The sequence below is a fragment of the Falco biarmicus genome, chromosome 10, assembly GCF_023638135.1.
Source record: "Falco biarmicus isolate bFalBia1 chromosome 10, bFalBia1.pri, whole genome shotgun sequence".
Lineage (NCBI taxonomy): Eukaryota > Metazoa > Chordata > Aves > Falconiformes > Falconidae > Falco > Falco biarmicus.
Genome location: NC_079297.1, coordinates 10,734,057 through 10,755,396, shown reverse-complemented (window position 1 = coordinate 10,755,396; position 21,340 = coordinate 10,734,057). Strand labels below are relative to the sequence as shown.

At 51.0% G+C, this 21,340-nt stretch overlaps 1 protein-coding gene across 3 annotated transcripts in view; it reads left to right on the top strand.

Annotated features, from left to right (window-relative positions):
* The first annotated feature begins 1,237 nt into the window (after positions 1-1,237).
* PMEPA1 (prostate transmembrane protein, androgen induced 1) overlaps positions 1,238-21,340 on the top strand; it is a 52,454-nt gene continuing 32,351 nt past the window's right edge. For 2 of the 3 annotated variants that reach the window (XM_056354626.1, XM_056354625.1), the window contains exons 1-2: positions 1,238-1,794; positions 17,967-18,005. In XM_056354626.1, coding sequence (XP_056210601.1) covers positions 1,692-1,794; positions 17,967-18,005 — 142 coding nt within the window. In that variant the 5' untranslated portion in view covers positions 1,238-1,691. The remainder of the gene's footprint in view (positions 1,795-17,966; positions 18,006-21,340) is intronic. The other variant, XM_056354627.1, reaches the window with a different exon arrangement.

Sequence of the window (21,340 nt, the reverse complement as noted above, 5' to 3'; positions counted from 1 at the left end):
TTCGCAGGACCGGACGGGGCCACAGGAGCAAAGCGCAGGCGCGTATTCAGCAGTGGTTTGTAAACAGTCATGTAGAAGCAAATTCCATTTTTTGGGAGGTGGAAATAAAGGTTAAACCTTACCAGTGAGTGCCAGCACGCCTGACCTGGCTCCCGGCACCACCATTCTGTGGTGTGCAGAGCATTGTACAAACTGTGGGCTGGGAGCCTGTCCCCTCAGTGGTGGCTTCCCGGCAGCATCTCTTGGGAGCACAGGCCCAGCTGGGGACTCTTCAGACACTTCCAAATCCTAAATCAGAGCTATCAAGAATGATGGGAAAATATGCTTTCTTAGAAGATAACCGAAGCTGCCTTTATCTCCCAGCCACAGGATTCACCAAGGATTACAGGAGCTGCTATGCACCACTATGGTTAAGCATGTTTCAGCATTTTTATTATAAACCTCTGTTTTCACAGGTTTATTTCCCAGAGAAAAAGAAAAAAAATCTGCCTTGACTAAAACTGGGCACACCAAGCACTTGGAGAAGAGATGATGGCTTTTTCCTTTCCCCTGTCTAAAATGTGAATGGGGTCACTCATTTCAAAGCGGGCGGTTTGAAACAAACCTGGGGATTTCTCTGCCTGAATCGCTCCTGCGCCGTGCAGAAGCAGCGGGAGCACGGGCAGAATTTTCACCCGGTTCAGCCGTGGCCAAATCGACGCTTGCAGGTCACCCCCCCCCCCCCCCCCCCCCGCTTCTTTTCCAGGCTTTCCCATTTTTTCCTTTGGAGCGCTGCGTTTGGGAGCGGCCGGCGCCAGGCTCCGCGGCTCTGCGCGGCCGTGCCCGGGGCCGAGGGCGCGTCGGGGGGTGCCCCCCGCAGGGCGGCCGGGCCCGGGCGCTGTGGGGCCGCCGTGCCGTGCCGTGCCGTGCCGCGCCGGGGGGCGGGGGGGGGGGCGGCCCGCGCGTGCAGCTGGGCCCCGCGGGCAGCCAACGCAGCAGCACATCTGAGCGCGGGGCGGGTGGGGAGACCCCCGCCCCGGGAGCCGCCGCGGTGCGCGGTACCTGACCGGCGCCCCCGCCCGCGCGCGGCCCGGGGGGCCCAGCCTGCACGAGGCAGCGCGGATCCCGCGCGGGGCAGCCCGGGGCGCGCGCGCCCGCCGCCCCCATCCCCCCCTCCCGCCTCCCTCCCGCCTCCCTCCCTCCTCGCCCGGCGGCGGCGCGGGGGAAAGGGCAGTCCCCGTCTGGCGCTGACGTCACGGAGCCCGCCCGCGGCTGGCGGCGGCGCGCGGGCCGCGTCCCCGTGGCCGTGAATGAGCGCGGGGGGCGGGAGCGGAGCGGGAGCGGGGAGCGGGCGGGCCGCGCTCCCACCGCGCTCCCACCGCGCTCCCACCGCGCCGCTCCGCCGCGCCCCACAAAAGTGCGGGGTTGCGGCGGCCCGGCCCAGCCCAGCTGCTTCCCGGGCCGGAGGGGGCGCGGAGCAGCCGCCGAGCCGAGCCGAGCCGCTGCGGGGGGCGCTGCGCCGCGCCGCGCCGCGCTGGGGTTTTTATTTCCAATTTTTGATCGCAGCTGCATTTCCCTCCCCCCGCCCCCCCGCGCCGAGGAGGAGCCCCGGCTTTATGTGGTGCTGCCCGGAGAGCGCTCGGCGGCCGTGAAGTTCTTTGTGTCGCCGTCGCCTTCTTTCTTTTTTTTTTTTTTTCTTTTTTTTTTTTTAAATGTATAACTTAATGGGTCTGAACAGCACGGCCGTAGCTATTCAGCCCAATGTGTCCTGCACATGCAACTGCAAAAGGTCTTTGTTCCAGAGCATGGAGATCAGTAAGTACTTGTCCTGCTGCCGCCGCGGGGCCGGCCCCGGCCTCCCCGGGGGTGGGTGTGAGGTGCGGGCGTGCCCCCGCCGCGGGCACGGAACTTTCCGCGGGGGCTCCCGGCAGCGTCGGGACCCTGCGCTGCGCTTTCCCGGCGTGTAAAGGTTGCTTCCCCCCCCCCCCCCCCTTCTCCTCCGTGCGAGCTCTGATCGCTCATCTGTTGCTGGTGGGATGTCTGGCGCGGGTGCCACACGGCGTGACAGTGCGCGGCACCGGGCCGGGGGCGGGCGGGACGGGCTCTGCCTCCCCCGGGCTCAGCCTCCCCGGCTGCCCGCGGAGCGCGGCCGCTGCCCCTCGCCCGGCATCGCCGTGCGGAACCCCCGCTCCGCCCCGCCCGGGCTCCGGCCCCACCCGCGCCCGGCCCCGGCCCCGCGGCTCGGCCCCGGCGATGCTCCGGCTGGCGCAGCCCCTGCCCCCCGCGCTTCCCTCCCCCGGGGGCGATGTCGGGGACCCCGGCCCCGGCGGTCTGCACTAGCCCCGCTGTAAACCCCCCCTCTCGTTACTTGGTGGCGGGGGGACACTGCTGTCCGGACACCCCGGCTCACATTTGGGGACCTGTTCCCCTGCCCCCAGCCGCCGGGGGCTTTTCGTTGCGAAGGGCTACTCGCCTTTTTTATTTATTTTATTAATATTTCCCAGTTCTCGCAGAGTAGCAGTGAGTGCAGTGCCTGACCTAAATACCCACTACTTTCCTCTTTGCTCTTTCCCTCTTGGAAATGGAGCGCAGCGAGGTGAGAGAGAATATTATTGCTGAGGCGAGAGAAGGGAGTTAATTTTTGTGGTTGTGGAAAGCGAATGGTGTTTTCTGTAAAGGGAAGGTTTTTTCAAGGCGTCTCAGGCTGGGTGGGTTCTCAGGGTTGTACCCCGCTTAACACCTTCTTCTGTGCCGGGAAATCTAACCCCAGCACAGACTAATGCAAAATGGTCCAAAATGCAAACTTGGGAAAGAGTCTGGTTTTTGCATCTATTCCTGGCATGGCGATGGGGCAGCGCTGGGTGCGTGTAGGGGAGAGTCAGCTGAGCTGCGCCTGTTCCTGCTAGTGCAGGATTTGCCCCGTTACCTCCAGCAGGGTTGCAGAGCAGTATTTTAGAGCCAGCATCTGTCCCTTGGTATTTTGGATGGCTTTTGTCCAGTGTCATCTGCCTTTGCCTTCTCCAGTTTCATCGTTCTTTAATTCAGGTGTCTTGAGTCCTGGAGAAGGTCTGTAGGCATTTGTATACTGGGTACTAAAATGCATTCATTCTGAATTTTAGCATAAACCATACCCTTTGTACTGTATGCACATTTAATCTTGATTTAATCTCATTCGTGTTCAGACAAAACTAAGCTGGATTTGCCTGATTTTATTAACACTACCGGTACTGAATAGACCATTATTCTTCCCTGACTTTAACAGGCCGGGCTAGATGTGCATACCAATAGCAGTGTATAAATAATGAAGATACAGTTCTTTTTTGTGTCAGCTGGTTGGTGAACATAAACTGTGTCCCACAGAATTGCAAGGATGAGAGACTTTACTTTGTGTCTGATCAAGGCTCATGATTATGATAAAAGTTGTGAATTAAAATGTATAATGCCTTTTGAAGAAAAAGCTTCTCTTCCTGTCCAGCTCTTGGCTTAAGGTTTTGTTGGAACAACTCAGACTTTTGATTTCATTCCTTGACTTTTCAGAAATAGTGTATTTTAGATTCCCCCCCCCCCCCATTTTTTTCAGCGTATGAAAGGCTTGGTAGGAGGCAGGTGCCGGTTACAGATGAGGGTGTGAGAGGCTGGGGACAGAGAAGTATGCTGGAGGACACCTTGCCTGAACATGGATGGGGTTGGCGGGAGCCTCGTGCCTGATGCCATATGGCTCCCGAGGTCCTTCCCCGGCTTTTATCCGCTGCCACCACTGTGCCTGTTCCCCTGTGCCAGCCACTCGGCTCTGGGGTCCTGCCACTCAGACGCTGAGTTCCCATTAGCTCCCGAGAGCCTTGGATCGAGCTCCCTTCATGCTGCCCTTCCTTATTTTATTTTCAGATAGGTTGCTTTATCGCCGGTGTTATTTATTTATTTCCCGCTGATGGTGGGCAGCGTTAGCTCACCTCCGTGCTACGGGAGGGCTTTGGTTGCACTGCAGGGGCTGTTACCTGATCGCTTCCTCCACCGGGGTTCAGTGGAAAGGATAGACTTGAGCCTCCCTGACATAAATTCATTATACAGCTTTTCCCCCCGTCCAGTCGCTTGATTTTATTTCTCTTTTTCTAATATGACTTTTGAGGGAACCTCAGAGCAGCCACCACCAGATGCTGTTTAATTTTCTAGCCAAAAGTTACCATGCAGGAATGCTTCAGGAAAGTGGCATAACTGTAAACTCTTTTAATTTAACCCTCTAATTAGGTTAACTGTACAACTGATACCCAAAAATATTTCTTTGCAGGCTTTATTCCGTATGGCAGGCTGTGGCGCTGCGGTGGAGGAAGCAGCTGGTTTCTGTGTGTGGTGCTCCCAGATTAGGATTATAAAAGGGCTTTTTGGGGGCGGGGGCGCGGAGTCTCCAATATGCCAGGCAGTGTTAAGCAGCCAGACGTCTGCAGCAGTGGTCTCTAATCGCTTCGGCTGGGTGAAAGAGGTCAGGGGTGATTGTCGTGGCGGAAGAGGCTGCAAATAACTAATTATTTGGCGCAGGGAGCGGAGCAAGGCAGCCTGCCTGCTTCCCGGGGCAGCTCGGTCCTGCTGCCGGCTGGGTGGGAGCGAAGCACCCGTGCCTGCCCACTGTGGCCAGCGCCGTGGCCATGGTGGTGGGGGACCTCACACCTACCCCAGGGTGCCTTTGCATCCCGTGGGGGCTCCTCCTGGCTGGTCTGACGCCAAGGCTGGAGGTCCTGCCTCTGCAGGCACCCGGGCATCCCTGCGGGAGGGTGGCTTAAGGTGCAGGTCTTGGCTCTGGGCTGGGTGGCCCTTGGCAGAGGCTTTGCTCGTGCGGTAACGTTAGCCGAGGCATTCGGGGGTTTGAGAGGTGTCACTGCATCTCCCCGTGGAGATGAGACCATTCCCCGTGCTGGCAGCAGCGCCCTGACGCTGGTGTCGCCGCGGCGTGCTTGGCCGGTGGCGGACTGGGGTGAGTGGACCGTGAGAGCGGGTTTCTGTCCAAGCGCGGACTTCTAGGTTTTCACATTCTTTGGTTTAATAACAAACCAAACGCAGGTGGCTCAACCAGGGATCACATCTCCTTTCCACTTCAGCCTGCCTTTTTGGCAAATGCATTTCTTTCCTGACACTGTGTCAGCGGCAGTTACGGCTTCTTCCAGGGCAGAGTGGATAATAACGTGTACTTCTTTATTCCCCCCCAAGTTTTCCTCCAGGAGGTAGGGACGTGGAGGGAAGCCAGAGCTGCTACCAGCGTTTCAGCAAGCTAGAGAGTGTTTGCACAGAGGATGTTCAGTTTGTGGCATCTCAGTTTGACTTCAGCCAAACCGGGGAGTTCCCTGTGTCTGGCTTTGGCTCTGTGTCCATGACAGGCGCTGCTTTTTGCCGAGATCAGCATCCCAAGGTACGACTGAGGAGGAGCGAAGCAGGGATGGCTTGTGCTTATGGTGGCCTGAGAACTGCCTGTGTGTGCCCTTGGCTGTCCCCAGGGACCCTGGCTGTCTGCAGTCCCAGCTCTGCTCCCGTACCCAGGGCAGCAGGGACAGTCCTAATTCCCTGAGCCTGCAGAGCACAGGGGTCGTACAATTACAGTTTATTTTGTGCCTTCAGGCAGTGATTTTAATCTTAGTGTTTTATAATCTGTGTTGAATTGGAGAATGAAAAGACACAGAGGAGGAAACGGAGGGAAAATAGTCACACTTTGGGTTTTTCCTGTGGGTGAACACCTGGGCTGTGTGATGCTGCACAGCAGGACCAGCACACATGGCAGCAGAGGTGATCCTGTATAGTCAGAGGTGACCATATATAATGTGGAGACGAGATGTGGCTAATTCTTCCATTTCAGTCAGTATCAGGGTATATTCAGAGGAGAATGTTTGACACAGCAGGTCCTGTCACGTTCTGCCAGGAAGCAATCCTCTCTACCCCTTGAATAAGCCGTTGGTTTGCCTTTGTTTTATTTATTAGTATGTTTTCAGATCCTGGTTGTGAGAGGACTGGCATTGAAGGGCATGTGGGAAACAGCAACCGTGTTCCTTTCCTTAAAGCCAGGAATTCCCAAGGTAGTGCCTGGGATCACCTCTGAATTTTCAGGATACTGAATTAGCCGAACTACCTCTGCTTCCTTTGCAGATGGAGAGAAGAGTACCTACAAATGTATGTTCTTACTTCATTTGCTGTTGCTCACCAACTATACTCGTATTTTTAGATTTCCCAGGATGACAGTTGGTGGCTGGATAAATCCAGTTTTAGAATGGATTTGTAAACCTAAATTATAAATGGATAGATGTGAGGAGACCTTTCCAAGGGAAGTACCAAAATACATGGTGTCACTAATAGACAGTAATTATAATCCAGCTTCTTTCCTTAGTAACTCATTGTACAGTCATGTCTGTTGGTCTTGTTTCAGGTAATAGCAACCGTCAGAATTTGGTAACCCTAATTAGCTAAAAAAGGTCATTTATTTGCAATGGCATTTCATGTAAAAACTGACTACCAGTCTGCTAACTGGAAGGAGATCCCGTGTGTGGTTTGTCTTATCAGATCCCTCAAGTTCTCCGATAACACGGTGCATCTGTTGTTGGTGTGTTTCATCAAAGTAATAAAGTGTGGCTGGAAAGCTTGCGAGGAGAGAGGTACAAGGGCCACTTTGCTGCAATTAAGTGGAAACTTGGTTCACACCATGAGCACACTCCCAGACGTCCATAAAGCAAAGGATTCATTAGTGTCGACGGGGTTGTTTTATGCAGTGTTCTTCCTGTCTGTGTGGCTAAATTGCCAGGTGATTATTTTATAATTATTTTTTGGGTGGCAGAAGGTAGGTCATTTGGGCAGATCCCAGGTGAGGAAACACATCAGAGACCTGCTCTGGCTGCAAGCAGAACAGCCGAGTCTGGCCCCGAAGTGGAACAGGGAGAATTTCGGCACAAGGCTCCCCTCTGTGAGAGCAGGATCTGACCCATCATCTCCATCGCTCAGAGCTGATTATGTGGGCTCTTGCATTGCTGCTTCCTTGCTGCACTAAACGTAATAGTGCTCTTAGCTCCTTGAGGAGCGATGCACGAGTTGCAGGGTGTAGTGGAACAGCAATGCCGGCGTTGAGCACGGTGCTGCTGTGGCAGGAACCAGCACCTGAGCTGCTGGTGCTCACAGGGTGAGCCCATATACATACACACCCCCAAGAGCTGACAAGTTTTCAGTGCTTGAAAAAGTATCGGGGTACCATCTGTGTGTGTGTACAGGCAGTAACACATTTGTGAAAGTGAACTGGTTTAATAATACAAGTAAGTAGTTCAGAACGAACTGGTCAATGAAGTAGTTGGTAACCAGAGAAAGGAGTTGTGGGCTTTCGGCTTTTTGTTTGTTTGTTTGTTTTTAAAGCAGATAAATTTCAGCTGTAGGAGTTTATCATCCAAATCAGGATTTGGGGAGCTATTGAGAGTAAAGAGAGCTTTGATGGTTTGGCAAGGAATACAGCTTCTAAGGCAGCACTTTGATCTGCATTTTAAATGCTTCTTTGTAATGACAGTTTCACAATTTCTTTTCTCATTTCAAGTCAGTTTTGCAGAGGTATGTTTTGAGAGAAAATAGTAACAGCACACATTATTCTTGTTGGCTTCGGAGCCAGCTAGAACTTGTAGTTCATCCCAGATCTTTTGGCTACTACAGTAAATCTATGATTACACCAGAAAGGAAATTAGTAGAGATGTTAAATATTATCAAAGCTTTGCAAATCTTTTGAAATACCTCCAGTGTGAAACCTAAACTTGCATTGGCGTTTTTGCTGTGGTGTGCTGTACAGTATTTATCTAAGTATCCACCTCATCTTGCAGGTTCCTGATTTAGTTTTTTTTTACCTTCTAAAGGACATGTTACTCTTTAGCACATGCATCCTTTTAGTCTTGCGTTGCACCTGAACACCTTGATTCTAGTGACTCAAGCTTTCTAAAGACAACCCGGAGCTGCTGTAGTGGTGCTACTGAGAACCTTTTTCTTCCCCTTCTACCTACAGTTTATCTACATCCTTAGATAAACTCTCACTGGAGGGAGAAGGTTGTTGTTGTTGTCTACGTATTTTTATAAAAGAGAGCTTGTTTCATTAAGTTATGTAGTATGGGTAGAGTAGGAGAGAGGGTAGGAATTGGGAATGTTTATTAAGGTTTTCATTTAAATCTTGCATAGCATCTTTCATTCTTGCAGCCAGTTTGGGGTGGGGTTTATACCTCTCCTGGGAAATCAGCAGCCTTAAGGGGGGAGGACAAGTTTTCCCAAATTGATTTGGAGTTGTGTGGTAGCATTTCTGGTGCTGGTTTTGGACTCTCCTGAGCTGTGACGCTAAGCTGTACCAGGCTGGCAGCTCTCTGCTAGTGGAACCAAGGTCAGCTGGTGTGTAGAAGAGGGCACACATTTCATTTGCAAACTAAATTAGCCCATGAAGTTGGGTCTTCAGTAACATGTAAAGGGTAGCATCACTGGAAGGCCTTAGACAAATAGCATCCTGTATATATTTCTTACATCCTTTTCCAAACTGTCAGTGACTTCATTCAGTTGGACGTTTTCCTTGTTATTCTGCATATCTCTCTAGTACAGGATGCTGGTTTGGAGCATGTAAGACTGCATGGCCCTGAGACTTGTACATTCAGCTATCACGCTCAGAGATGCTACAGCCAGTGCACTGGTGTGTATTGCAGGCTCAAGTTGGCACCACGTCCACCATCACCTTTGGATTTTTTTGAATTAATGCTACTTTTTCACTGCATACAGCAAGTTAGCATGGCTGATGTCATAATTAGTACAGTAACCCCTTTTTTCTCCCAGTAGTCATACTTCCATTTTCTCCCTGATGCAAGGCTAGGCTTATGCTCTGTCTAGAAGAGGGTGTGTTTTTCTCTGTGTGGTGTGTGTTATTGTTGTCACAGGCTGTGGGGTAACGTAAAGATACCTTGCACGTCTTTTGAAACTGGCCTCGCAGGTTGTCAGTGTTGGTGGATGTCCATAGTGCTTTCAAATGGTTCACAGATTTGTGCTCAATGTGTTCAGTCTCACATGTATCTTTAATAAAATGCCTCAGACTGACTAATTTTTCACTTGCAGTATGTATTTGAAAATGTGCATTTAGAAAGACGGGTGCTTTTGCATGTGGTAGTTCTCTCATCCGTTCATGAGACCCTGGTCATGGCCGCAGTGCTGAGGAATTGTGCTGGCGTGAGGTTTGTGCTCTTCAGCAGGTGCAACAGGATTTCCCACATTTGCAAACTTGGCCCAAGCAACCCAGCAAAGCAGAATTTAGCCTTGGAGGATGAAAGCTGATTAACCCCTGGGCTTGGAGCATACCGAGAATGAAAAGACGTACTTGCACAAAAATCAATACTACTTTTCGAGAATATATGCAGGACGTGGTTTGGGGATTTTTTTCCATCTCTTCATTCTGTCCAATATGTTAAGTAGCTGGTTTGTTACTCTAACCCCCTACAAATGATTGTCAGTAATAATTCTGTAAAACTATGAATCAACTCTGCATGACTTTGTGCAAATAGACTGAGTAATTTCTTTGTTCTTTTCTTCTTACTTTGTAATTGGAGTCTGTAAAAGCCCAAAGGTTTGGTCTTGTGGAAAGCATGATTCATTTATTGGTGTCTGTGCCGACTAGTTATCTTTCAGTAATTCCAGAGTGCTGCTACAAGCCAAGAGTGATTCATACATGGCTAAGTGCACAAACAAATGGGGTCATGGCCATCTGCAGAAACTTTTCTAACCTATTTATGGTATCAGAGAAAGAAGTGGGTGTATTAAGGATGATGGAATAGGTGTCAATTACATTAGTGAATATAACCGGTTAAGTAACGCTAACCATTACTCAAAACCACATGTGCTCATTGCTAAAGATCAGTAGGTCCTACTTAAATGTTAACATAGGTCTGATATGAGAGATGGATTGAGTGCCCAGCTTGTCTGCTGAGGAGCTCACCACCGTAACTGCTATGGTAGTCTCTTCTACCTTCCTTGAGATTTAGGCGTCAACTTGCCCTGTGAATGTTTGTAGTAACAAAGTCTGGCTCTTTGCTGTTGCAGACCTCAGTCGTTATATGCTTTATGTGCAGAATTTGGGCTAATACTAATTAAGGTGCTGTTGATGATCAGGGGTAGGGTTTCTTATTTGCACACCAGGCAAAATGGCAGTACATCATCTTAGTAGAGACAGCGGTGGTCAGGCGAGTTGGTTTTCCTTCCAAATGCATTTTCAGTGCTTTAAAATCTCAGAGGGAAGACAACCTGCATCTTATGAGGTAGATTTCCTCTACTTTCATCCCATTTCACTAATTGAGAGAATTAGTTTTCCCCTTTGTCACTCTGATAACAAAACAGCACTGGCTGCAGCCATGTCGGAATTGCTTTGTTTGGATTTTAGTCTTTTGCTTTGGGGGAGGCAGTTTGCTCCTGCTGTGCTCGCAAGTAGGGGAGCTGGTCTCCAGGGCTGGCACTTGGGTGCCTGAGTTGGTCACGAGGAGGAGGGGGTTTGAGACTAGCAACAGAAAATAGCAGGGGCAAGAAGCACTCCTGGGGTGTATGGATGAGGGCAGGGGGTGGGCTCGCTCCCAGCCACTTTCTGCCAGTGCCTGCCCGCTCCTCAGTCTTGTGCACTGCAGCTGGTTTTGCACCTGAGACAGGTGTATCCAACAAGATCTTGCGCTTGCAGAGCGCATGGTGGTCTCATGGTGCTTTAGAAACATCCCGTGTCTGCAGGACAGATGAAGGTTCCTGTGAAGGCAAGCTGGAGGCACGGGTGGGCCGGTGCCACAAGGTTCAGGAGCGGGCATGGCCCCATCCGAGACCCCTGCGGTCACCGCTCTGTTCCGTTGGATTTCTGAGGGCTTGACTGGAGCAGAGTTCATGGATTTACATTTCTGTAAATCGAACTTAAGCATCAGTGCTGGCTAAAAATATGGAAGAATTTGGCAACATGTCGTTGTTGTCCTTGTACTGGTATTTTGAATGCTGTGACCGTTTGTGCTGCACCCGCACTGCATGTGCTCTCGTGGAGGCGGACGGGGCCCTGGCCGACACACCGAGCATGCTGTGGAGGGGGAAGTGACCCAGACTTTTGCCCAAAGGACTGATGAGCCTTTCCTGATGTCTGAACAGCTTTCTTCTTCTGCCCTTGCTTTATTTAAGTCAACAGATTGTGTAAGCCACATGCTGGATTTACCTGCAGGGCAAGTGGGAAGGAAGCAGTGCCATTTGGATGAATTCCCAAAAGACGTCTAACCGCTGAGCATTAAGACTAACATTTCCAAGCCCGAGTCCCTACAGCCATCCTCCTGGATCTGCTTGCCACCTCCTCCATCCGTGTGCAACGCACCTGTGGCCTCGGCTGCCAAGGACGAGTCCCGGGGAAGCTGCCCGCTGCAGCCTTTCGCCGGTGGGTCTGCTGCAGGTTGGGCTCCGTGCTGAGTGAGCTGGGAAATTTTCCCCCTTAGTGTTTTTTGGTTTAATACTACGATTGATGTTATTTCTTATAAAAACAAAAATCCCCCCCTGCCAAGCTAAGCTGTGACCTGAGCCTCCCTCACTTTCCCATGCTGTGTTTTCCACGGTGCTGAGGATACTGGCTGGCTGTTTGCACCGCAGGGATGAAACCCACGGCTCAGCAGCTTGAATGACCCAGGCTTGGGCTTGTTCTGGGTGCACGCTCCAGACCTGAAACCAGGCTGGATTTCCTTGTGCTCTCCACAGGTATCGGTGCAATGAGACCCAGTTAGAGAGTCGGAGAGCATCAGTACTCCCTGCACTGGCTGTGCTGCATGGGCTGAGCTTCGCTGAACCTCTGCTGCGTTCCTGGAGGAGCAGGTCCTGCTCTTTTTGTGTTTTTTTTCATTCTTTCCACCATTATCCCACCTTACCAAGGGTGGTCTCTTGGCTTCAGTAACTTTGAACAGCATATACAGACTATGCTGTTTAGCACTGAGCTCTGAAAGTCCCTTGGCCTGCTAGGTGCTGCCTTTAGGACACTTAAGGAACAACACGATTTACGGACACTTGCTTCACACAACTCTGAGCAAAATTATCTTAAATTGCAATGATTTCCCATATATTAAACAGTAATCTCACTTCTATTGTTACGCTTATATTACTGTAATGGGACTTTGCTTGAATTGGAAAATGCATTTTTGAGTGCTGTGTCTCCCTCTCCAGCGTGCTGACACACGCACGAGGTGTGTAACACTTAATGATACTGATTACTGGTGTGTGATGCAGTGAACGTTTTATATTTCTGTAGTGTGACTTATTCGTAGCAGTGTATACAAATTGCACCTTTTTCAACTTTTGCTGTGGATGCAGGTGATGGCTGTCCTGTCAACTGATGCGCCAGAGATGGGCTCAAGAGTAAGGAGAGGGGCAGAGGTCTCTGGTGGGAGTCCTGTATGCTCCGAGTGAGGCATGGAGCAAACTACGGGGTTACAAACGTGTTCTGTCTTGCCGATAGCTTTTAATCCTCATCATTCTCATGGGTTTTCTCGATAAATACTTCTCAACAACCGCTGACTTGCCATCCAGGCCTGAATTGTAAGGAACAATAAACGTAATGGACAGCCTCAATTTAATAGATTCACTATGAGCTTTTTATTAGTGGAGCTCTTCTTTTTTTTTTTTTTTTTTTAAATGACTGCATTTATTTAATTTAAGTTCAGAAAGTAGCTCTTTCAAATCTGAGGGAAGCATGCCTGAGTGGGCTGAGTTCAGCTAATTTGGTTATGCAGCAAGGAAAGGATCTGTCCTGCTGTGCAGCCTGCACAGTGCTGGCTGGTCTCGAGTGGGTTAACAGCTGCGTGCAGATGTTCAGGAATTTCTCTTTTGACTTGACCATGGGGTTTTGCTGCTCTTCAGACCGCAAGTGCACTCCAGTCACAGCAGGTTCATGGGTTAGGAGATGCTTTTCATCCTCTCCTGTTCTGTTTGCTCAGGAAGGGATCACGCTGTTATCTTGCAGCCATGCGTCTTCCTTGGTTACGCTTCTAGAGATTTGGAGACCCACATTAAGCATCTATTAAATTAAGCAAAATGGCCATTAGAAAGCTACATTTCAAGTGGAAGAAATGCTTTATGTAATCTAAGGATATGTGAGGGGACCTAAATACAGGCTTAAATTGGCTGTTACGAAAATAGGTATAATTGGGTTTTTGCACAGTGATTTTATGGCTTCTGAGTTTAATGTCATGACGAAATCCCGCATCCAGTCCTTGAGCAGACGAGGAGATGGGGGTTGAGAAGCCTGAGTAATGGGACTTGTTCTAGGAACAGCCCTGCGCTCCTTTGCAAAATTGGACATACCTGTCATATGCTGAGGCTCTGCTTTGTTTGAAAGTTGTCTAGAGCTGTGGTTTCCTCTCGCCTGTGTTTGCCCTTGGGTCTCCCTACAGCACTCAGCCACCCGCTGTCGGGGCTAGGCAGGCGAAGGGGTGTCTCTGGCTGTGGTTGTAACTACCTGCAGCTGAAAAATGCAAAAATCTTGCAGCTGTACCCTCCTAACTGTGCACATGCCAAGAGCTGCAGCTTTGTTTTCCAGCCTGATCTATGCAGTTAAAGTCGTTGGGTAATTTAGTAGCACTTCTGTAGGCTTGGTGTGAGGGCAACTGCTTTGCTACCTGCCTTGGGCAAGGCTGGAGAGGGTTTCCCTCCGAACCCGAGGCTTCCCCAGTCGCGGCTGGGGCCAGGTGATGCTGTGGGGCTGTCAGCCGGCTGTTCTGGGACCGGGAGCCTGAGGAAGTGGAGGATACCGCATTTTGACCTTGCATCCTCATATTAATCCAGATAGTCTTTCCTGTTTCTATATTTAAAGCCTTTCCATTCTTCTGTCTAGAGAGACAGAGCGTCAGCTCTCTTGGGTAAAGACTGGCCCATCCCCTTTTGGAAAGCTGGTCCCCAAGTAGCTTTTCTCCATAGAAAACAAGGCTTGTCTGAATGTTGTTGGCAGGAATTGGAAGAATGATTTTTTTGTTTGATGTATCTTCAACCAGTTAGCATTAGAGCTATTCTTTCTAGCTAAAGGTCTTGCAAGGGTGAAGAAACTCCATTGCTTTCCTGAGAGTGTCTTAGCCAACACATGGGAGAAAAGCCTGGTACTGTGAGACGGGGTAGAAAAAGCTGAGATAGGATTTGCTGCTTCTTTGAAACTATCCCTTTTTAATTGTCCAAACAGCATTTCAAAGAAAATCTCTGCTCTTCTCTATCTCCTTCCAGCATTATAATTCTATATAATCACTTTTCTTTCTCAAAAAGAATAGGGCGTGATTTATTTTTTTTGCAGAAGGAGGAAGGGATACATTCCAGATGTTGCTGGGATACACTTTTTGCCTCTGTTTAATGTTTAGTGGCTTTCGGTAAATAGGCTGTGAGAGGTGGGGCTGATGGTTTTATTCCAGGACGAATCATCTACAATAAATCCCATCTGCTGACGGGGGAGCATATCTTGGGTGTCAGGAACTGATCATGTCTTTCCTGCCTTGAAGAAAGGCAGCAAAAGCTGAGGCTGGCCCAAGTGCTCCTTTAGGGTCTTTGCCCTTGGTCCTTTGGGGTGTTTGCCCCCACCTCGCTGCTGAGCTGTGGGTGAGAAACACCGTGCGGGGTCCAGTCCCCTGCCTGTGCGGGAATGGGCGCTTCTGCTCTACAGTGACTCGCTGCTTTTTCGGGAGCAGCTCCGACCTGCAGGCAGCCCTGGGCAGGCAAGGGCTGCCATGTCCTGTGTGCTGTTTCGCGTGGGGTGCCCAGTTCAGCGGGACTCTTCTGTCTGTGCTGCCAGCAAGCTGGGCTTTCTGGTGCTGGTGTTGCAGCCCAGCAAAGAGCATCCAGGTGGCCTGCACCACTGTGTGAGGCTGGGCCCAGGAACTGGCCTCTGGTTACAGGCAGTCCTCTTCCCTCCTCCTACGGCTAAGACTTGTTGTTTCAGTGCATGCAATGCTTCTACCTGCTTTTGGAGCTTTCTTTCACACTAAGCCAAAAATAATTTTCCAGCATGTGTTGCACACAGGCATCGTGGGACAGCGTGGCAGCTCCATTCCCTGTTTCATGTTTTCACCTGTTTAGACTAAGTACATCTTTGTTTTGTTGGCAGCCTGTTGCGTTGCACAAACAGTGTAAGACAAAACCACTAGCAGGTGTTGGTCCAGCCAGTATAATTACTGGTTCCTTGCTGCTGCTGGTAGGCAGACAGCGTGAGCCGCCCTTCGCGTGGAGTCTTCTGGCAGGGCTGTGGCTGCAGGAGTGCTCCGGGCGCTGATCCACAGGGAGTGTGTGCCGACTGCTCAGCCACTCCTGCATCTCTTCCTGGCTGCCGATTGCATAAAAAAAATAAAAATGTATACATCTGTGGAGGAAGGAGGGAGAGCTGAGTGTGGCTCTGGTCAAGTTAAAGCACTGACTTTTAAGTGCAAATTCTCATTTACATTTAAAAAGATGGCAAAATGCATGGCTGAACCAAAAAGGCCAAACGTGAACAGTTGAGAGCCAGGCAAGCTCAGAGAGAGGAGAGAAGCAGCATCCTAAAATCCTGCAGGACTTGAGAGGGTTCAGGCTGGCTTCTCCCACACATCCCGGGCTGTTGGCAAAGCCGGGTGAGCTGCCATGTGCCCAGTGTGCCAGGGCATGGCCGTGCTGCGGGGCTGCCGGTGCGGCACGGCGGCTCCTTCCCACCCTTTTGGAAATTTAACCGGAGAACAGCTGATCCTGATCTGGCCAGCTGCAGGCACAGAGGCTCTTTTTCTCAACACCTGACTTCCCTTCGGACTCCCATACCTTTTGGGCCTCCCAGGCCTTTTTGGCCTCTTGCTTTTGTTGCAGCCTCTACTTTTCCTTTGGCCCTGCACCCATTTTCAGCCTCCACTTTTTCTCAGCCTCTAGTTTTCCCTTTTTGGCCTCCCATGCCGTTTTGCTCTCCTACCTGTTTTTCACCTCCATTTTCCTCACCCTCCGATTTTCCCTTGGCCTCCCACCCTATTTTGGCCTCCACTTTTTCTCAGCCTCTACCTTTCCCTTGGCCTCTCACCCCTTTTGGGGCTCCCACCCCTTTTCGACCTCCACTTTTCCTTAGCTCCTACTTTGCCTTCGGCCTCCTGTGCCTGTTCAGCCTCTCATTCCTTTAGGGCCTTGCACACCGTTTTGCCCCCCACCTGTTTTCAGCCTCCACTTTTCCCCAGCCTCTATTTTTCCTTTGCCCCCCCGCTCCATTTTGGCCCCTTACCCCTTTTCTGCCACCAGTATTCGGCAGCCTCTACTTTTCCCATGGCCTCCCAGCTCTTTCTTGCCTCCCACCCCTTTTTGCCCCCCTACCCATTGTGAACCTCCCACCCCCTTTCAGCCCCCGCTTTTTCTCAGCCTCTCCTTTTCCCTTGGTCTCCCACCCCTCTCTCCGCCTCCACTCTTCTTTTGGGCCTTTCATTCCTTTTGCCACCCCTCTCTGGGCTCTGTGCAGGAGCTGACCAAGGAGGAGGAAGAGGAGGAGGAGAGGGGGGGTCACCATGCGTTGCTGCTTGTTGGTGTTTGGCTGGGCCCTTGGTGTTTGGCTGCCATTCCTTTCCCATGGGATTGGTGCTGGTGCCACCTGCGGCAGGGATGCGCAGGATGCTCTGGGTTGCAGGTGACGCCACACGTCATGGTCACTCTGAGTGCCTCCCGCACGCACGGCATTGATTTGTGATACATCTGAACTTTTGCTCTAAACCAGCCCGACTAAAAATCAGTGAGCTGATGCCGCGCCGGCGGATCCCGGGGTATTTAGCTGCTGCAGTAATTTACAGCGACTCGCTGAGCCCTTCGTCTTTTCCTGGGGTGAAAAAGTTGCTTATCGCTGTTCTCTTGGGTGCATGGGAAATAACTTCTTAAAGCTTTATTGGGGAGTGAGGAGCCCCCCAGCCTGCTCACCCGCGGCGTGCGTGGGCGCCCGAGGTGAGGCAGCCTGGGCTGGCGGTGCGTGCAGCTGGGAGCCTCCCTTGGTCTCCAGTTAAAGGCCACTTTTACAGGCCAGTAGGAGGCCTTTGGCATCAGACTGTGGCAGGTACTAATTAGTACCAATTAACCATTATCAGTGACAGACAGCTCTTAAGGGCTTCATAAAAACGTCCAGTACGTGGGTTGTCCCTGCAGAATCCCCGGCGGGGCTGCGGTGTGCTCACCCCTCCGACAGTGCCTGGCGGCCGCGTCAAGTACCCAGCTTGGGCCGGGGTGGTTGGGGGTCCCTGTCCCATCAGCCCGTCAGTTCTGCAGAGAGTCGCGCACAGCTCGCTGACAGGCGAGAGGGAAGTCACGAGCTGTCTTTTAATCCAAACTCTTTGCTGCTTTGAAAATCCACCTACTGGGCGTTGCATCTGGGGTGTTGTGTGAGGTGTTGCTGTGGGTCCTTCCTCTTCAGCACCCTGCAGCCCCTGCTCCCCGCTGGGGTGGGGTGTCAGGACTCCCACAGCTTTCGCTGCGGCTCAGTAGCCCTTGGGGCTCAGCTGTGTGTGTTTGCAGGGGGGCAGCCCATGGCAAATAGCCTTTGAAATGTGCAGCACTGCCCAGAGCCACGGATGGGTGGTCTAGCAGCGTTGGACGTGGCAGGAAGGCTTCTGGGGTGGGCTGAGCGATCCCCAAAACTTTGCAAACCTTTGTAAGGCTTCGGCATGTCATCAGGCGAGTTGGCCGCGAGTGCTGGAGGAGAGCGGACCCGAGGGAGCCCGTGCAGTGGCGTGGCCGGAGAGGAATGGGACCTTGTGCTGCAGCTTCTGGTGTGGGAGAAGCATGGGTTGTTACTGGGGGTCATGACACCCAGTTTGTAGTGCTTTTGGTACTCCTGGCTACTGTGGAGGTGGTGGGCTTGGGTGCAGGTGTCAACCACGGTTGGCTGTGGGGGAGCTCTTCAAAGAATGGGACCCCAGGAGGGGAGCTGGGGGGTGTGTTGCAGCCGGTCGGAGGTGGCTGCCATCACTGACGGATGCTTTCTGTTTTCTTTCAAATGTCTCCAGGCACTGAATGTTTAGGTCGCACCTTTCCAGGTAAACTGGGTAAGTGAAGTATTTCAAGAGTTGCCAAGATCTAATTATGAAGGCTGATTGCATGATTGCAGCTGCTGTACTATAAACACCCTGGTTACTCGCCTGACGGAACAGGTGGTACCTTGCCTTGCCCTGAGAGCAGCAGGTACCTGCTGTTCGGGGTGCGGACGGGGATGCAGCAGTGTCTTCAGAGGCTGATTGTGCAAACCTGATATTTTCTGTCTATCAATAGCTGGCTGCACTGTGGTAATCCTGGATGGAATTTTTTTTCTTCTGCAGTTCAATGTAGAAAGAGCTTCAAAAGCCGATGTCTTTTTAAGCATGAGCACTCTTCCATTTGCTGTTACTCTGGGAAGCTAATGAGCAGCATTACATCAAGGAAAAAAACTTTCACTGTATTTTGTGAAAGTAATTTGACAACCTGAATCTTTTTAAGACATGGCATGTTGGACTTCTGTCGAGTGTGGGGCTGCCGTGTTCAGAACAGACAAAACCAGATGTCAGGAGCCCCGTGGAACCAGGCTGCTGGATTTGAGCTGAACCTGTTTGCAAAAGAGCCGTTGCTGGTTTAAAAAGACACTGTTGTAATATTTATGGGTCTCTCAGTTTAGAATTGAGTTTATGAGAGTACCTCAAAAGTAAGGCGCCTTTGCTCACATGTGGTGTCCCAAGCCTGCTGGGGGAGAACAGACTAAATAAAGTGTTAACAAGTGGTGAATAAACGATTTTAATAAATGGCTAATCAATTGTTACAGAGCCTGCGAAGTCAATAGAGTTTATGACCTTGGCTTATAACCATGCTCAGATCTTTAATGTGCTTGTAATGCCTACAAATCATTCATTAGGCTTTTATCAAGCATCTATTAGTGAAAGTCATAATCTAAAACAAGACAAAAAAAGAATTATTTCGGTTGTTTTATTTGAAGCCTGATGGCAGAATTTGGTTGCACAGTACCATAGTCCTTGCTTATGCAAAAAAGCCATGAGACACCACCAGTCCCACCAGCAGCGTTCTGTGGTGCAGACATCAGGCAGGGGAACAGCAGGAGCCCCAGGCTGAGAGCAGCCTGTGGATGCAGGGCAGATGCAGCCCGGGTGCTGGGACACTCGCACCAGTCTGTAGGGAAACTGTCCTGCAGCAGTCAGTGATTTTTTTTGTATTTATTTTATATTAATGCCTTAAACAACAGATTTCAGTAGATAAGCTGGGCGGATGGAGAGAGCACCAGTGTCATGCTGCTCTGAGCAGCGTAGCTCGGGGTGTTTTCACTCTAGCAAAAGGTGTTTGCTGTTGCTTGACTGTTGTAAAACTTGCACCCATTTTCTTGTCCTGTGATTTAGGAAAGCGTGTGAGTGGGGATGTCCTCTTGTTGTGCTGCTCTTCCTGCTTTCCCTGGTCTTCCCTGTCTCATTTTGTGTGTATGTTTGTGCCTCAGGGAGGGAGGCAAAGATGCATGTGAGAACATGCAGTTTTCTTAGAATATAAATAACATAAAATTAAATATATTGGGGTTTTGTTGTAGAGTTGTTCCCTGTAGTCTCCAGTTGCTTGCTCCTTTGCTGAACTCCCTTACTCTTTGAGGTTTTTTAATCTTACTAGATGGATACTATTTGGAGTATGGTGTAGCACACTGTAGCGACCTTGCTGCTAGCTTACTGGTGCTCCCAGCGAGGGGCTGTCTTTGCAGACATCAGTTCGTGCCCAGAAAGTCTCCCCTGGCTTCTGAAAGCCACGGTCTGCCAGAGGCGGCTGCCTCTATCAGATGGCTTTTTGCCTCGCCTTTGTTGTCTGGATCCTTGCGTGCAGCCTCAGCCTGGGCCAGTATTGCCAGACATCGCCACCTCCACCACCCGCTTCCTCGCGGAATGCCCGGGTGCTGCCTGCGGAGTCAGGACCCTTGGGGAGAGATGTCCCTGCCCATCCCTATGCTGCCTGGGCTGAAGTCCTGCACACAGGGATCAAAACACAAACCCTGGGCAGGGAGCACCATCCGAGACCACAGCAAGGCAGGTTTAGCTTTCATTGTGTTTTTTTTTTTTCTCTTGGGTTTTTAAACTGTTCCAGCATCTTCCAGGTAACTCCTAGATGTCTCTGGTGTGGATGCCAGACTCTTGAATATCTATAAATGACTTGTGGATCTCTCTTGCCTGCTGAGAGGGGATCGGTTTGGCTGAGCACAGCCTCTGCCCAGAGCTGTGCACCAGGGCATGGTTAGGCACTGCTGTCCCCACGGGGAGCAAAAAGGGAGGCTGCGATTTCTGCCAGGTTTTGTGGTGGCTGTCCTGCTTTTTGCAGGGGGTGGCTGGGAATGAGTACGGAGGGTGAAGGGGAGATGCCCTCAGCAAGGAGCCACTCATCTGATGTAGGAGTCGTCCTTGAACTCTTTAAAATTAAAGGGCAGGGTAGAGGGTTTTCACAAAACAAAATTCATAAGGCAAAATACATAACTAGATGAAAATGCGTGGTCTGCTGATTTCGTAGAGGTCTGAGGGAATTCTGTTGGGGTGGACACACAGACCTCCCCCATTTCCCAGAAGCTGGGTCAGGCTCTGTGTTCACTGCAGTGCTCCCCTGGGAAAATGCCCATGTGCATCGTTCTTTTATTTTTATGTTGTGGGCATTTTGTTATATTAGTCTAAATGGGTTTGTTTCCATAGCTGCATTCTGCTGATAAAATCCCAATGTAGGATCTCTCAGTCTCCCAGTGCCTGTGTACCAAAAATAAATCACATGCAGTTGTCAGAAGATGAGCTGCTGCCATGGCGGGTGCCAAGCTGCGAGGAAGTTCGGGCTCAACCTCGCTGAGACTGCAGGTGCATGGCATCTCGCCCTGGTGCCACCACGCAGCGTCCTGCTGCAGCTCCCAGCTCTGCAGGCAGCATTGGTGCCAGGGTGCCCCGGGGAAGGAGTTGCTGCAGGAGGGGTGATGTTTGGAAATGGGGTAAGAAGTGATGGAGGCAGGGGAGATGCAGCTCCCTGTCCCTCACCTGCTTTACAGGTAGAAAGGTATGGATGAGGCAGGGTGCGTTGGTGAAGGATTGGTATCAAGTGGCTACCAAGATAACGTATCTCCTGGCTTGTTCTTCGTGCTGTGGTTTTGCCACCAGCTGCTAATACTTCTCTCATCAGAAGAGAGTGGGCTTTTAATGGTGATATAAACTATCTCAGCTGCCGGGGCTGGTTTTGCTTGGCTTCAGGCTATAACTCCACAGGTCCAGCCTGGGGGGTGGCACAAGGAAGGAGGATCCCCTGCAGCTGGCTGAGGTGGCTGCTGGTTGTGCCCAGGGTTGTGGGTCCCTGTGGAGTGATGCTGATGGCTGGGGTGGTACCACAGCAGTGCCAC